This window comes from Dendropsophus ebraccatus, chromosome 8, assembly GCF_027789765.1.
Source record: "Dendropsophus ebraccatus isolate aDenEbr1 chromosome 8, aDenEbr1.pat, whole genome shotgun sequence".
NCBI lineage: Eukaryota > Metazoa > Chordata > Amphibia > Anura > Hylidae > Dendropsophus > Dendropsophus ebraccatus.
The window spans coordinates 9,291,842-9,310,913 of record NC_091461.1 but is presented as its reverse complement, the minus strand read 5'-3'; the positions used below and the strand labels follow the sequence as shown (position 1 = coordinate 9,310,913).

Below are 19,072 nucleotides of genomic sequence, written 5' to 3'. Positions count from 1 at the left end.
CTTTGGCTGTCAGAGCATGCCAGGTGTTGTTTTCTTGCAGCAGCTGTAGAGCAGGCATGGGGAACCTTCGGCCCTCCAGCTGTTGTGGACCAAAGGCTGTCAGGCATGATGGGAATTGTAGTTTCACAACAGCTGGAGGGCTAAAGGTTCCCCATCCCTACTGCGGAGCCTCAGGCTTTGGCTTCTCTGGGCATGCTGGGAGTTGTAGTTTTCCAGCGAGTCTCTTGGACAGTGCAGGGTTACTGTAATATTGCGGAGTTTAGACATCTCTTCACCTCCTGTAACTTTTTTTCCCATCATATTGTTTAGTGTGTTTTTCTCACATCTCACATTAGCGCTGAAACGCGCCGGCCCCCTCTGCAGTTAATTAACAATAAGGATTGGATGTCGGCCCTCGCTTTTTGAGAGTAAATCAAGCTTTTGAGCGAGATCATTGAAACTCAATTAAATGGCAAGACATTTCTTCAGAGCGGGGTTAACAAGTTAATTACATTTTAATCAGAGAAATATTGGGCACCTGCCCCGTCCTTATCTCCCCAGCTATCAGCACCTGAGTTACTGTACAGTCCACAGCGCCGGCTGATTAATTATAGAAAACAAGCCGCGGAATCAGCGCCACGCTTTGTTATAACTTATTACGCACTAATATGACCGGTCCTGAGATACTGGATGTTGTTTCTCCTGTGGCCACTGGGGGCAGCACATCCCCAGGAGATAAGCCTGGTGCTGTAACAATCTATCACTGATTCCATTATCAGCAGCCACAGAGTCCTTATCCCCTCTTTATGCATTTGTTTCCTTTTTGTGCACTTTTTGCAATGTTTCATTAGCTTTTTTTGGATGACTTGTGAGGGAGGCTATTTAAGCCCTGCTTCCTGGCCGACAGATGGCGGCGGCTCATAGGGCTATCCTCAGAGTATCGGTTTGGGTGGACAGAAATTAGACAGGCCGTAAATGTTGTTTCTGTTTCGGTGCAGTTCTGTATCTGTGTGTGTGTGTGGACACATAAATGTATGTGGAGTCCAGTCCATCTGTAAGAAAAGTAATCCTGAAACCCCTATTCCACGGGCCAAAAGTGAGGAGGAAATGAGCGCTGTCCGCGCTTGTTTGCTCCTCTTTCCTCGTGTAATGGCGGTGGTAGCGAGCACGTGAGTGTGGGAGGGGCTGCGGGGGGGGGGCAGCTCGGGCAGCCCATAGAGGATGGCGGTGGCCCGCTGCTGCCGTTCCTATTCCGTGGAGCAATGGCAGCAGATCGCTGCTATCACATTTGTTTGTTTTTTAACATGTTTGAGAGACAAATGACTGCAACGATCAGCCGACATGGACGATTTCGGATGATCGTTGCCTTCTACTCCACGGGACGATTATCGCCTGAAACAGCCTATATTGGTCGAATACGGGCGATAATCGTTCCGTGGAATAGGGCCTTTACCTGTGCCAATCCCTTTTCCTCCTTCCTCCTTTGTTAGACCACTTCTCTGCTAGATTGGACTACTGTCCTTGTGCATATGGCCCTTTCTCTTCTTTGTTGGGCAACTTTTTTTCCTGTGCAGCCCCCAAGACCCCACATCCCCCACCCCCCTAGACCACTGTGATGGACCACTTACCGCTGGGTTGGACTACTCCTTTCCCCTCAGCGTTGGACTCTTTCTCCATTCTCCAGACCCCGTATTTCTTGCCCCAGACCCTTTCTCCCATTGTGGTAGACCACTTCCCCCTATTGGGCCACATATCTTTCCTTTCTCCGTTCTCCAGACCCTTCCTCCCATTGTGGTAGACCACTTCCCCCTATTGGGCCACATATAGCTGCTTCTTCCCCTCCACACGCTCCACATTTCCCCTGCCATGCAGACCTCACATATGCTGTAGTGCAGTATGTTCATACATCTCTCTAGTACAGAGATGCATTTCCATTTTTCTTGCTGCTGCCGAGGGCTCAGTATGCGCTTCGGTCACTCACACACAACATCACTTTTCATCTGGGTAAAGGTCAGTATTACACAGGGTCGGCACCCTCATAGTCAGCGACCACTAAGCTCTGCACCATAAAGAATCCTCCGTCACCCCCGGCTCACACATCCCCTGCTATACCACCTACTCTGCTAGTAGGAAAGACAAAGTCTTAACAAGGAAACTGAAAACTTTTCTCCCCCCCACCGCCCCCTCCGTTACATCTGACACACTCGTGTTGGGGGGGAGAAGTTGGCTGGAGAAGCTCTTAAAGCCATATAGAGAAAATGCAGGAATTACAAGCCTCCTCCCGGCTTCAGAAACACACACAAAGCTCCAGTCGACAGCAAAAACTGACAACTAGGACTAAAAATGTTGACAATTTTTTGATTTGCAGCCGGGCTTATGTATGGGAGACATTAACTATTTATAAAATGCATTATGAATCGAGCTCCTTCAAGCCGCTATTGCTTCTGTGACACTTTCTTTCCTGCAGAAATCATCCGCCTTGCATTTTGGTCTAAGTACAAATTTATATACAGCTGATAGTGATGAAGTGAGAAGCTCGGGATCCTTCTTACAATCCGCCCCCCCATCCCCCCCCCGCCGCCCCCTCCTCCGCAATTTCACTTAATTATCAGCGTTAGATGCTTGTTTGGGCTGTCAGGGAGTTTGATTAGCAAAATTGAGCAGCTCGGAGGCTCCTCGGATCCACGAAACACCAAACTTATTCTTTTTACCTGTAGAATAAGAGATAATGGGCATTATTTCTTCTGGATCAGGAAGGCTATATATATATATATAATCTCCTATCTATCTATCTATCTATCTATCTATCTAGAGGAGAAGTAGGAGCCGCACTTCTTAGTGGATGTAGTGGGTGCTGCAGGATGTAAGTCCCTTGGCTGGAGGGATCCCCAGATACAAAACGAAAGTTCCAAGCACTCCAGCATAAGTGAAATAAAGTAGTGGTTTATTGCAAAGTGCAAAAAATACAAAGATGCTTTGTACAAGCTTGAGAACGATTCTGAGAGGGAATCGAAACGTTGCATCTTTGTATTTTTTGCACTTTACAATAAACCACTACTTTATTTCACTTATGCTGGAGTGCTTGGAACTTTCGTTTTGTATCTATCTATCTATCTATCTATCTATCTATCTATCTATCTATCTATCTATCTGCATAGTCAGCAGCACAGTTCACAGTAGTGGGTGCCAGTGCAAAAGTCCTTCAACCACAGGTTTCTCAGTAATATGCAAAGTAGTTTTCACGGCACTCCAAATGAGGTGTAACAAAAAAGTGTATTTATTCCAAATAAATCAGCACAGCAAACATATTCAATTGATTATGTTTGCTGTGCTGATTTATTTGGAATAAATACACTTTTTTGTTACACCTCATTTGGAGTGCCGTGAAAACTACTTTGCATATATATATATTCCTCCAGAGTCACTGACGTGTAGATTAGCTGTGACCTCCTGTGTCTAGAACATAAGGAGGGGTGCCGCAGCTGGCAGAGCATCGCCTGGACCAGGGGGCAGATTTATGTGTGCTCAGGAGCAGGTAGTATATGTCCCCTGTAAGATCTGATGAATCCTATAGAACATTAGGATTTGGGGGGGGGGGGGGGGGAGTGTGAATTATCTTGTTTTAAACGATTTTCTTGACAGTATATTTAACCCTACACAGGAAATGTTAACATTAATTCAAATGCTTATGTGTGTGTGTATATATATAAAATACATATATACATATACACAGTGGTGCCTTGGATTACGAGCATAATTTGTTCCGGGGCGGCACTTGTAATCCAAATCCACTCTGGTTCTGCACCCCAAAAATAATGATTTTTTAAAATTCTAAATAACATGTAGAACAGATGAAACAAACACTCATAAACAGCAGAATATATGATATTATACGTTACTGTACAGTATAGCAATCGGCATGTGGAGTATAATGTATAGTAACTGTATAACCCTGATAACACAGCAGCAGTTTGTAGATACAGGATGGAACTGCACATCCCCATAATGCAGTAGTGTAGTACAACAGGCTAGAATAGAGGAGCAGCTCTGCTGTCAGAGGTCTGTGTGGTCACATGACAGCAATGGGGAAGGGGTGTGTGTTCAACATGGACCAATCAGAATTAGAATTAGAGTTAGAATCACAGAGAGGTGCAGGAGGACAGTGACTGAAACCTTTCTATACAACAGCGTGTATAGCTAAGTGTGAGTGCAGGCACATTATAGCAGCAGTGTGTATAGCTGAGTGTAAGTGCAGGCACATTATAGCAGCAGTGTGTGTAGCTGAGTGTAAGTGCAGGCACATTATAGCAGGGATAGAGAGGATGGGAAACACAAGGGCTATTATTTGGAAGTGGAGGGAGACTTCCTGGGTCAAAGTACAGTGCTGTAGACCACCCTGCGCAGGCCATGCCCCTCCCCAGTTCCCCCTCCCACTCAGTACAGGGAGCTCTTACACCACACCATATATATATGGATGTGTGCGTGTTTGTATAATACATACACACGCACACACGCTAGCAGTTGCATTTGTGTTAAGATTCCCTGAAGTTTTGATCAGTGTCTATATGCATATATATACTGTACGTATTCTGAACTATAACATTAGCTGTCACTGGTCTGATATCTCCCTCAGTACAGTTATTGTATTTGCAGCCTTTTGCACTTCCCTTTACGGTAATGCTCGGGTAAATATTAGACAAACGACTGATTTTTCCATAGGTGCAATCATTTTTTATTTTTTTTGTTTTTTTTTATTGAAGGTTTTTACATGAGTAATATATCACAGGGACAGTTGTTTTGTACAGTATACACCTGGGATCTATAAGAGTGCGGCATACACATGTGATCTATGAGAGTGCGGTTTACACATATTCTGTGAGAGTGCCGCATACGCATGGGATCTATGAGAGTGCGGCATACGCACGGGATCTATGAGAGTGCGGCATACGCATGGGATCTATGAGAGTGCGGCATACGCATGGGATCTATGAGAGTGCGGCATACGCATGGGATCTATGAGAGTGCGGCATACGCATGGGATCTATGAGAGTGCGGCATACGCATGGGATCTATGAGAGTGCGGCATACGCATGGGATCTATGAGAGTGCGGCATACACGTATTCTATAAGAGTGGTGCACAGTGGCCTGACTACTGTTTGCAGACATATATTGGGCCCAACTGCTTCTATAGGGATACAGAGGGTGCACTGTTATTACGTGAAGCAATACACCAGAGGAGATGAGGATGGTGCTGGGGCAGGGGGCCTAAAATGCTTGTCTGGCAGATTGTGCATAGACAGTTCATGGACTGGAGAAGTCTTCCTGATGGCCGGTCCACATTTATTCAGAGATGTCCCCTGTGAGTCACTGTATATAACTGCACTATAATCACCCATAAGATCTGAAGAACCTATCTACAGCTGGATATATGGTCACAGCTTAAGAAGAATATTGGTCTTTATATAGTGAATATTTTTCAGTAACAGTTCAGTGGTATTATCCAGTCATCATATGGTGATAATTAGGGGCGAGCAAATTTACATTAATAGCGAAGCACTTTGCTATGCTTGGCGGTCAGCCTGTCGTTCGGGGTCCTTTGAACTTTGCGTCGCATCGCTCTGGGTGCCTGGAAGAGCTGGATCCAGTCCTGGGAAAACGAGAGAAGTTTCTCAGGACTGGATCTAGCTTTTCCAGGCACCCGTAGCGGAGCGGCAAGGAGTTCTAGGACAGCCCGCTGACACGCTGGCCGCTAAGCGTAGCAAAGTGCTTCACTATTACTGTAAGTCGCTTGTCCCTAGTGATTAATGTAGTGATCATGATGTGATGGTATACTATATGTCCTGTACATACTAGTATTATTGGTATATTTATATATATAGTGGATACTGATCAGTGACAGTAGAGTGGTGGTAGTCATTATGTGGTGGTAATAGTAGAGGTCATGGTGTGACGGTATTATTTGTTCCATGTATACTGCCATTCTTGGTGATATTTGTGTATATAGTGGTAGTATCCAGTCCCTGTGTGATGATGACGGTAGTGGTCGTGGTGTGTTACTTGTATACTGGTATTATTGGTAATATTGGTCTTTGTATTCTGGGTTTGGTCAGTAACCTGTATAGTAGTAATATTTGCATCTTTTATACTCGCATTATTTGGTAGATATGACTGATATTTAGATCTGTAAACCCTCATGTTCCCCATAAATCCATTCCTTGTAGCGTTTCCCTCTGTGTGTTTTTGGGGGTTCGCCTATCACCTCCTGTCAGTGGCGGGGTGTGGAGCCCACCCTGCACCCTGCATCTCCTCCCCAGGAGGTGCAGCACTCGTGTATATGGAGGTAACATTCATGTTCCGCAGCGGAGCTATTATCTTTATTGTGGAGCGAGAACACTTTGACTGATTACCTTTTATTGACCCGGGAATGCCGCTATAATTTCTCCTTTCCCTTTGATGTTCGAGAAAAAGAAAAAAATGAAATGGAGTCATATAATTGAGTAGTCGCTGCCAATTTGTTCGCTTTTTGGAGAAAAGGCAGAAAACAAAAACAATCTCCATATGATATTCTTGCATACTGCCGAGTGTTTTAGTCTCCCATAGTGATGAAATGAATAATTAAAGACGCCTCTGATTCCGCTGCCTGGTTAAAGGGTTTCCGAGCCTTTAATATAGGCACCCGGCGCAGCTAGTGGGAGAGAGGCTGCAGGAAACGCCACCTGAAAAACACACCATTGTCCCTTTAAATTAGCCGCACAGGAATGTAAGGTGCACATGTATGTACAAGGGGTGTGAGCGAGTCCTGACCCATCAGCAGATAGTCCCATCTCTTATCATCACATTAGTCTGAAGACTCATTCATAGTCTGTGTTATTTATCATGTGTGTTATATCATTAGTGCAGCAGAGGATATAATGATGTAATGTATTGTAGATGTCAGCTGCAGTCCTATGTAACACCACAGATAACACAGTGATATCTCTGAGTACAGATAATGTAGTAGATGTGACCTGCAGTCCTATGTAACACCACAGATAACTCAGTGATATCTCTGAGTACAGATAATTTAGTAGATGTGACCTGCAGTCCTATGTAACACCGCAGATAACACTGTGATATCTCTCTGAGTACAGATAATGTAGTAGATGTGACCTGCAGTCCTATGTAACACCGCAGATAACACTGTGATATCTCTGAGTACAGATAATGTAGTAGATGTCACCTGCAGTCCTATGTAACACCACAGATAACACAGTGATATCTCTGAGTACAGATAATGTAGTAGATGTCACCTGCAGTCCTATGTAACACCACAGATAACACGCTGATAAAGTTTTGCAAGAGCTGTAAGGGGGGGGGGCAGGATTGGTTCCCTGGAATAAATTATGGCAAACTGATTAGTGGGGGTCCGGCTGCTTAGCCTCTTACTTGTCCCACCATGTGGATGAGGCACTGGTGCACATGCTCAGCTGCCACTTCATTCCCTGTTTATAGGACTTACAGGGATCCCTGGGCACATGTGAGGGTCAGATTATGGACAGATTATGAAGGGGAGCTGGGGTCGGAGCAGATTAAAGGGGTATTCCACTCAGACATAACTTTTGATGTGTTGCTGCCCATGGTGAGACTTAACAATTCCTTCCATACTTGTTATTATCTATTCAGTCTCCTTCCCCCAGTTCCCGGCTGCTGCTTTCTGCTGAAAACACAAAAATCTCTGCCTCCCCCCTCCTCCCCCCACCCTTCTGAGACGGCTGATGTAAACAAGTCCCTGGCAGGCTGTATCTGCAACATTGTAGCTTCTCTGTAATGCTGGGAGGGATAATCACAGTGAGTTCATCAGCAACTTGACCTCAGAATAACCCTCCCGCCTTACAAAGAAGCTACAGTGTTGCAGATAAAGCCTGCCAGGGACTTGTTTAAATCAGCCGTCTCAGAAGGGAGGGGGGAGGAGGGGAGACAGAGAAAAGCTCCCACTCAGATTTTTGTGTCTTCAGCAGAAAACAGCAGCTCAGAACTGGGGGAAGGAGACTAAATAGATAACAAAAATTATGGAAGGAATTGTTAGTCTTACCATGGGCAGCAACATATCAAAAGTTATGTCTGAGTGGAAAACCCCTTTAGGATCTGCAGCAAATTTGATGGCGCAGATTTGAAGTTGCAGATTTAATGCAAAGTAATGCTAAGTTTACATGGAGCGATAATTGGCCCGATCGCACGATTAATGATTTCGAAGTAACAATTTTTTTTTTAGAACGATAAGCGTTTAGACGGTACAATATATTGTACGGAAAAATTGTTTTGTGATCATGCACCCGCAGCCTGGCCCGACCGTAGCCCACCCCCGCCGCTCCGTTCGCCAACCCTGCCGCTGCTCCGATCGCCACCCCCGCCGCCACTGCTCCGATTGCCCCCGCCTCGACCATACTTTACCTGCTCCACGTAGCAGGTCTGCCACATCCCCGGCTCCTCTCTTCAGTGCACTGATTGGCTGAAGAGGGGAGCCGGGAATTTCAAACGGCTCCTCTTCAGCCAATCAGTGCTCCTCTTCAGCACTGATTGGCTGAAGGGGAGCCGTTTGAAATTCCCGGCTCCCCTCTTCAGCCAATTAGTGCACTGAAGAGAGGAGTCGGGGATGTGGAAGACCTGCTACGCAGAGCAGATAAAGTATAGCAGCAGCGGGGGTGGCGATCGGAGCGGCGGCGGGGTTGGCGATCGAGCCGGCGCAGGGGGCTGCGGATGAGCCGGGGGTCGGGCTGCGAGCGGGGGGCCGGGCGGCCGGACTATCGCGCGACGACTGTTTACACGGAACGATCGGCGAATTTTTTGCGAACTACGAACGACGATTTATGAACATGTTAAAAGATCAAAATGAACGATTTCTCGCTCGCCGTGCGATCGTTTGCTGCGTTTACACGTATGATTATCGTTCGAATTCGATCGTTATCGTGCAAATTCGCACAATAATCCTTCGGTGTAAACCCAGCATAACTCTGGGCCATCAAATCTGCTGCGGATCCTGTACGTGTGAACACACCTTTGATTTGCTTTTAATCTGTAGCTTCAAATCTGCGCCATCAAATCTGCTGCAGATCCTGTACGTGTGAACGCACCCTTATTAGGCTATGTTCACACAACGTATTAAGACCGGCTGTTCTCTGCCCGGATCATCCTGAATGATCTGTCCAGCCGCAGAGCTATGATGCGGGCGCATCAGCGCGCGCCCGCATCAGAGCTTCCCATAGCACACAGTGAAGCAAGCGTCTGGAGCCGCTCGCTTCACTGTGTGAACTGACATGTTTTCCTACGGCCGCAATTCATCGAATTGCAGCCGCAGAAAACTGACATGTCAGTTATTTGCGGGGCCGCACGGGATCCCCGCCGGAGCGTATACAATGTGTATACGCTCTGGGCGGGATCCCAGTAAAACTAAAGCATTGTTCCACCCCTCAAAAACTGCTGTAGTTTTACGTTGTGTAACCGCGTCGATCATCCCAATGACTTCTGTGCTGCCTCAGCTGAAGGGAACAAAGTGATAGGATTCATGTAAAAGTTGCATGATGCAATGTGAGCGGCCCGATCCTCACCCGTGTCGGCCATCTTTCCTACCCTCTGGTATAGTATCAGGATATGTGCTCCTGGCTGTCTGTATCCCCTCCGTCAGTGCAGAGAGACGGCTCATCACGTCCCACGTGGTCTCTTCTTCCCACCGCCTATTAATCTTCAAGAATAAAATAAAGAAGCGAGTAATTACCGGGATATTGCGGCTCAGTCTTTCTATTTAACGTGATTACAGACTCGGGAGAGATAAAAACGCCGCTTTCTAATTTGCTATTTTGTAAGATCTTGCCCAGCACAGGCTCAGCCCCCACTATGTGATTGTATGGGGGGCAAACATCACCCCCACCCCTGCCTTAATGTTCTGCAGGTAAATGTCTTATATGAAACCTGATCACACCGCTGAGCCAGACTTAATGTGTCTTGAAGTGTATTTACTGTCATCAAACGTCTGTAGCGGGTAGTGACGTCTCTGAGGCACAGACTGGTGGGCTATAGCGGGTAGTGACGTCTCTGAGACACAGACTGGTGGGCTATAGCAGGTAGTGACGTCTCAGGCAAAGACTGGTGGGCTATAGCGGGTAGCGACGTCTCTGAGGCACAGACTGGTGGGCTATAGCGGGTAGTGACATCTCTGAGGCACAGACTGGTGGGCTATAGCGGGTAGTGACATCTCTGAGGCACAGACTGGTGGGCTATAGCGGGTAGTGACGTCTCTGAGGCACAGGCTTGTGGGCTATAGCGGGTAGTGATGTCTCTGAGGCACAGACTGGTGGGCTATAGCGGGTAGTGACGTCTCTGAGGCACAGACTGGTGGGCTATAGCGGGTAGTGACATCTCTGAGGCACAGACTGGTGGGCTATAGCGGGTAGTGACGTCTCTGAGGCACAGGCTTGTGGGCTATAGCAGGTAGTGACGGCTCAGGCACAGACTGGTGGGCTATAGCGGGAAATGACGTCTCTGAGACTGGTGGGAAGTGACAAAATAAATTATGATGCCAGGAGTTTTGAGCGCTGTTCCAAAACACATCTTCTCTACTTACGGACAGTGTGAATGCCCCCTAAGCTTGATGACTCCTACAAGTATAACTATATTAGTGTAAATGGGAATATCCCTAAGGTGCCATGTCCCGTACTCCAGTCACTGCCAAAGCTGCATTCTCAGTTATCCAGGTTTGCTCTCGCACTGCATCCCCTGCTTGTTCAGTATCTAGGCAGGCCATGCCTGCTGTAGATGTATCAAGGCACTGATCCTACATGCAGCTTATAGACCTGTGAACGCAGCTTTAGCTGTGACTAGAGTATGAGATCTATGTGAAAAGTTATCTTACAGTAAGTATTGTTGGACAGCGGCGTTGCGTTCTTCAGTAAGGCCGTTTGGCCGTGGCAGCTCCCAGCATCGGGCTGACTGGCCGGTGCGGCGCTCTTTTGTGCGCCAAGAGGTTAATATTCCAGGGGAAGCTGTTAAGCCGTAGCGGCGGCTTTGAACAATCCCTCTAACAACAGTTGCATGGCTGGCAGGCATACCTTTGAATTGTGCGGCCTTCTGTAGCACCAAATCGTCCCGCTGTTTCTGGACACACATGAATCGGGCCGTTGCTAGCAGGCCCCATCTCTCAGATTGTATCAGATAGGCCTCCATTAGGGGGCCCTCCAGGGTCGGAAACACCCTGCTCCTCTTCACATTTCAGGCCAAGATTTATTTTCCTAACACTTTTTTTTCCCTTTTGTTTTGTTTTGCAGAAAAGGTCACGGATCGCCTACAGTGACGAAGTGCGAAATGAGCTTCTAGGGGACGATGGCAACTCCTCCGAGAGCCAGGTAGGATGCTAATCTGAGAGAGCTAGCGGGCCGCGGCGGGGGAGGGAAGGGCCTGCATACTGGATAATCTAACCGCATTAGCAGGAACTCATGTGGAAGTGATGTGATTTAATGCAAAGCCCAGATTTTCATCAACTTCAAAACCCCCTTGTGTGGAGATTGTGCCGTTAACCCTTCAGCCCCCCGATCTCATTACCGCCCCCCCATCTGCTCGGCCTGTTTTGGAGTCGCCACCTAGGACACAGTTTGATGAAGAAGAGACCACCGCCTCGTCCCACGTATATCTAAGAAAAAAAGATCTAATAACCCCGAAACACACTTTGATATCGTAATTAAATCAACACAGGCCGACACCACCAACCAGTAGATGCTCCAAGATCAACAGGGGTGAGAGCCGCACTGAAAAGACACCGCGCAGCCTTTATTTTCAGTTTCTCTTCTTCCCCTCAATGCTCGGCCGCCCTGGATTCCATCTATAATCAAAGCCTGAAATGTTTACATGTGCCGGTGCGTGCTGCGCCATGCCGCCATACCCCAATGTGACAGGACCCGCACCCCCCAACTCCTTACTGACACATCATGGCGTCTTAACAGCGCTCTGCCACACCGAAAAGCATAATAATAATAATAATAATTATAGTCGTCATTACAACCAGGAGGGAAAGAAATATGTGATGTCAGGTACACAGGACAGGAAATGTCTTCTACATAACTGACAGGTCTTATATGGATAGATAGAGAGAGAGATAGCTAGATAAATAGAGAGATATAGGTAGATAGAGAGAGAGATAGCTAGATAAATAGAGAGATATAGGTAGATAGAGAGAGAGATAGATAAATAGAGAGATATAGGTAGATAGAGAGAGAGATAGCTAGATAAATAGAGAGATATAGGTAGATAGAGAGAGAGATAGATAAATAGAGAGATATAGGTAGATAGAGAGAGAGATAGATAAATAGAGAGATATAGGTAGATAGAGAGAGAGATAGCTAGATAAATAGAGAGATATAGGTAGATAGAGAGAGAGAGATAAATAGAGAGATATAGGTAGATAGAGAGAGAGATAGATAAATAGAGAGATATAGGTAGATAGAGAGAGAGATAGATAAATAGAGAGATATAGGTAGAGAGAGAGATAGCTAGATAAATAGAGAGATATAGGTAGATAGAGAGAGAGATAGCTAGATAAATAGAGAGATATAGGTAGATAGAGAGAGAGATAGATAAATAGAGAGATATAGGTAGATAGAGAGAGAGATAGATAGATAAATAGAGAGATATAGGTAGATAGAGAGAGAGAGAGCTAGATAAATAGAGAGATAGGTAGATAGAGAGAGAGATAGCTAGATAAATAGAGAGATATAGGTAGATAGAGAGAGAGATAGCTAGATAAATAGAGAGATAGTAGATATCTTGCTCTCGCTCTCTCTCTCTTTGTCTCTTTCCCTCTTTCTTTCTTTCTTTCTTTCTTTCTTTCTTTCTTTCTTTCTTTCTTTCTTTCTTTCTTTCTTTCTTTCTTTCTTTCTTTCTTTCTCTCTCTCTCTCTAATTAGACAGTGTCTTTAGTTGCTGTTTAGGATGTTAGTATTTTGTTGCATGCTCCCTAACAAATAAGTACATGAGTGACTGAATATACAGTGTGTTCTATTAGTGATAATATTCTTGGTAGTAGTGATAGAAGCCATAAGCTGTGTTTAGTTTTAGTGTTGAGTCTTGTTTCCAAATAGAGTGATAATTTTGCTCATTTCATGTTTGTTTTTCATATCATAAAATATATATATTTTTTATTCCCAATTTTCCTATCTCTATCTGGTGTGTAGCTATGTACATACGCAGGAGCACACACATTTGGATTGCCCGTATGTATTGATGTGTCTGTATCCATAGTGTATACATGTTCATCGCTCTTCTGTCACTATAGACACAACAGAGACCACCAGATTCCTCAAGAACACCCGAGCACGGACGTTACACCATAGATCGCACTAAAATAAATCAAAGTCTATATTTTATTAATTTTCTATATTTTCGGTCTCCCTACTTTTCAGTCTCTGGCTATACGTATAGAAGTAGTCACTGTTTCTATAGCACTTCCATATTCCGGAGCGCGGTACAGACATTCTCATCACCATTAGGGCTCACAATCTAAACTCCACGATAGCCCATCAGTGTGCGAGGAAACTGGAGAACGGACATGGGAAAACGTCCAGAGCCCACACGGTAGCTCCGGGCTGAGGGTTTATTTATATGTTTGTTTATTTGTTTGTTTTTATTTATTTCTATGTATAATCCTGCAGTTCGGCATCACTCAGTCGCCAATCGCTTCTAGTGCAGTCTCCCAGTATAAGATGTAGATGTGTTGGCTATACACCAGTCTATTGTCCTGAGTGATGGCGGTGCAGCATCCCATCCCCCCCCTATCATCAGTATTCCCTGGATTGCTCCACAAGTTGGATTGAACACAGTCCATTGTGAATCATGTGTGATTGCAGGAGCATTCCCCCCGCACGGCGCCCCCCGCCTCCAGCCGGTTGTGTGTGCACATGTGACCTCATAGATTTACATACATGTCATAACATATCAAGAACACGCCACATCACTGCTAAATAGAAGCAGATTTCCTTTGCCTGTGTTTACAGACTAGAGATGTCAGCCCCCCCGTATTATTTAGTAAGAAGTGCTGGGGTCACCCGCTCATTAACCGCAAGCTTGTTCATACCAAGAGAGTGTGACGTGTCCGTAGAGGTGGCCGTGGTCTGCACCTTTAGTAGCCGCTCTGTGTGCACATGTGGCTATACCACTGACACTGTGTTATACCTAGTGCAGAACCTGAGGAGGCGGAGCAAGAATCCCAGTGTCAGGCTCCACCCCCATCAGTCCCTGCACTAGACATGACAGTGTGCAGGTTCTGGAGTGTTCCTTTAAATTGCTCTTCCCCAACCTCTTGGTCTCTACCTGATGAGTTGATGGGAATTGTAGTTGGGGAACACTCCTATAACAAATAGGCTCATTCAGACTTTCATCTATGCTTATAATAATGTGAAGGTTCGCCCCCTGCAGGATGCCCTCTGTAATAACTATACCTGTCTCTGTATGGATTCCATACAGCATGTAACCATATACCCCAGCGCCTAGCTCCAAAGCTCAGACCATATATATACACTGAGAGCTGGCACATATGGTAAGTAGTCACTGCGAACACGTGGTGAAAAGCGCCAAAGATTCCGGTTCCCTACCCTACATACACACACACACACGTATATGTGTATATATATATATATATATATATATATATATATATATATATATATATATATATATATAATTTCATTGTTATATTTTTTTTTATATATATATATATATATATATATATATATATATATATATATATATATATATATATACATATACATATACATATACATATACACATATACGTGTGTGTGTGTGTGTGTGTATGTAGGGTAGGGAACCGGAATCTTTATAATTTCATTGTTATATTTTTTTTTAATATATATATATATATATATAATATACATATATATATATATATATATATATATATATATATATATAATTTTCTTGAGTGTCCTTTTTATCAGAATTTCTCCTGTAATAGCACAGTGAGTGTATTGTGTCCTTCTTTCTGGCGGAGGGATCTATAATCTCTGTTTGGGTAATAAACTGTAATATTGAAGCATAATCATCCCTGTAATAATCCCACAGACTTCTCTGGCCATAGAAACCCATTACCGTGGATTCTTCAACTATTCTCATTCAGCCAAGAGCCCCAGAATGGCGGTAACATGGGGCGGAGCGTGGTTACACGACAGAATGGAGTATATCTCATCTATATTATACAGCAGTGATGTGCTATTATAGATTATATAGTATGTGTTATATGAGAGTATAGCTCTATTATCTGGGCTAATATTGTAGTATATCACCTAGAATGTATATTAGGGAAGTATTACTGTGTTATACATAGGATTTATATGCCACAGATTGTTATAGGGAAGTATTACTATATTATATAGTACATGATATTATAGGGCAGTACTACTATATTATATAGTACATGATATTATAGGGCAGTACTACTATATTATATAGTACATGATGTTATAGGGCAGTATTACTATATTATATAGTACATGATATTATAGGGCAGTACTACTATATTATATAGTACATGATGTTATAGGGCAGTATTACTATATTATATAGTACATGATATTATAGGGCAGTACTACTATATTATATAGTACATGATGTTATAGGGCAGTATTACTATATTATATAGTACATGATATTATAGGGCAGTACTACTATATTATATAGTACATGATGTCATAGGGCAGTACTACTATATTATATAGTACATGATGTTATAGGGCAGTACTACTATATTATATAGTACATGATGTCATAGGGCAGTACTACTATATTATATAGGACATGATGTTATAGGGGAGCATTACTATATTATATAGTACATGATGTCATAGGGCAGTACTACTATATTATATAGTACATGATGTTACAGGGGAGTATTACTATATTATATAGTAAATGATGTTATAGGGCAGTACTATTATATTATATAGTACATGACGTTATAGGGGAGTATTACTATATTATATAGTACATGATATAGGGCAGTACTACTATATTATATAGTACATGATGTTATAGGGCAGTACTACTATATTATATAGTACATGATGTTATAGGGGAGCATTACTATATTATATAGTACATGACGTTATAGGGGAGTATTACTATATTATATAGTACATGATATAGGGCAGTACTACTATATTATATAGTACATGATGTTATAGGGCAGTACTACTATATTATATAGTACATGATGTAATAGGGGAGTATTATATTATTATAGGTTATGTTGTAGGGAATATTACTGTACTATAGATAATGTTATATGGGATAATAATCATGTTGTAGATGATGTAGGAGAGCATTATATTAGGTGTTATAGGGGAGTATTACTGTATTATACAATAGGTTATGTTGGAGTGTATTATATAGAGGGATATTACTGTATTTACAGATGCTGATATTGGACAGTATTACTATATTATACAGTAATTTGTTATAGGGGGGGTATTATCTCTTGTTATATGGCATATCGCTGTATTATACATTGTTATAGATGAGTGTGATATATTATTGGACAGTATTATTATATTATACAATAGTTTGTTATAGGGGAGTATGATAGACTGTTAAATGGTGTATTGCTGTATTATAGATTGCAATAGATGAGTATTATATTTTTTATTACAGGACAGTATTACTATATTATTCAGTAATTTGTTATAAGGGAGTGTTGTAGATTGTTATAGATGAGCGTTATATATTATTGGGCAGTATTAATACATTATTGTATTATAGATTGTTATATGGTGTTACTGTATTATAGATTGTTATATGGTGTATTGCTGTATTGTAGATTGTTATATGGTGTATTGCTGTATTGTAGATTGTTATATGGTGTTACTGTATTATAGATTGTTATATGGTGTATTGCTGTATTGTAGATTGTTATATGGTGTATTGCTGTATTGAAGATTGGTTTATGGTGTATTGCTGTATTATAGATTGCTATAGATGAGTTACATTTTTTTATTATAGGGCAGTATTACTATATCATACAATAGGTTTACATAAAGGTGTATTTTTATAGGTTATGATAGATGGAGTATTACTGTATTATAAGTTATATTATAGGGGTGTATTATCATATTGTAGATTATATTATGGGAGAGTATTGCCATAGATTGTTATAGGGTTGTATTATGATGTAATGTATTATACAGGTTATGAAAATTATAAAAAATTTAAAATACATTTTATCATGTGGTGTAATTGTTTATTGTAGGTGAGTATATATTATAGGGCAGCATCTGTTTATAGAGAGGTGTCTGAATATTACAGAATATTTTAAGGTAATAGAACATAGCAAATATTGTTATATACTAAATGATAGTGGGGCTTCCTTATATCATAGATTGTATATTATAGCTGAAAACATCTTCTAGATGGCACCATCATTGTAATATTTCATTGTGTGTGTGTGTGTGTGTGTGTGTATATATGTGTGTGTGTGTGTGTGTGTATATATATATATATATATATATATATATATATATATATATATATATATATATATATGTGTATATATAATTTTATATAAATTTAATTTTTTTTGTTGAGAAACAATTTTTTTTCTTTTTTTTTCTTTTTCTCTCTGTTTCATTTAAGAGATTTTGTATCTTTCTTTACTTATTTTAGATAAACATTTGATAAAGTAATAAAAAAAAACAACTATATGATAGGATAATAATCTTATTTAATTTTTTTTTCAGATTAATATTTGAATTTTAAAATTTAATACATTTTCAAATGTATTCTTAATGTAATTTGTTTTAATTTTTTATATATATATATATATATATATATATATATATATATATATATATATATATATATAATTTGTATTTATTTTTGTATTTTCTAGCTTTTTTTTTTTTTTTTAGTTTTGTCAGGTCCTCTTAGTTTTTTCAGGTCCTCTTAGGTTTCACATTCTTATTTTGTATTCTACTTTATCCTCATTGTCATGTAAATCTGCAGAAAACTCTACACTTATACATGTCTCCTATATGTATTGTATGTGTGTGTTTATACATACACACACACATTATACAAACAGATCACACACAGAAACACGCGCATGCATATCTGTTCTGCATATCGTACTCATATCAGGTAAACGTGTAGAATATCCTCACAGCCGCAACCTAGGGGGAGATTTTCAGGCGTCTTAAAGGGATATTGTCTACAAAGGTGATGCCGACCATTCTTGTTTACTCCACATGTCTCAGATAGAAATACAGAGAAGACATGTAAGTCACACCCTCACACTGAGGCCACACAGGTTCCCTCAACGACCCCAGGAGGCCGCTTATTCTTTTCTGTGCAAGATATTTCCTTTAGGTCACAAATCTTCTCCTTCTATCTCTTCTATTGCAGGTTTTTTTTAATTTTTTTTTTTATTCTTTTAGCCTTAATTTTTTTTATTTGAATGGCAGAAAAGTTTGATTGAATTCAGTTCTTTTATGACCATATTCGCATTGTTCTAGGTGTAAATATTCTTTAGAGTGGGAATCATTGGAAAAAAATAGTCTATTTATCTAATAATTTTTTATTTTTTGATCTATAATTAACAATATTTTTACATTTGTAAAAAGGAAAAAAAGTCAAATTTTATAAAAAGGAAACTATAATTCAAATTCTCAGCAAATAAAAGTAAACAATCCCTAATTATATGAACAATCATTTATAACATCCAGCCAGAATTTTTAGTTTTAGCTTCTATAAAATATTTCATTTCTGTTATTTTACAAAAACAAACTAATAATAATCTAATAAGTATAAGGCCTCTGTGCACTGACCTTATTGGTTGCTGTTTTTTTTATTATTATTACCCATTGACAATATTATGACTTTAACTCTTCATTTCATTAAGTGGAACCATACGGTAAATATTTAAATAATGATAAAGATTAGGGGCCCCCATATTTGCCAAGCACAAGATGCTTAATTTTTCTTTGCCCGCTCGATCCTTTTGGTGTGAGATTTGGCTCGCTGAGCACAAAGTACATCAGTCTTCAGCTACAGAGCTGGCGGGTGA

General features: G+C 41.6%; 1 protein-coding gene across 2 annotated transcripts in view; it reads left to right on the top strand.

Moving 5' to 3' along the window:
• VTI1A (vesicle transport through interaction with t-SNAREs 1A) overlaps window positions 1-19,072 on the top strand; it is a 286,946-nt gene that overhangs the window by 47,737 nt on the left and 220,137 nt on the right. For both annotated transcript variants that reach the window (XM_069979779.1, XM_069979780.1), the window contains exon 4: window positions 11,278-11,355. In XM_069979779.1, coding sequence (XP_069835880.1) covers window positions 11,278-11,355 — 78 coding nt within the window. The remainder of the gene's footprint in view (window positions 1-11,277; window positions 11,356-19,072) is intronic.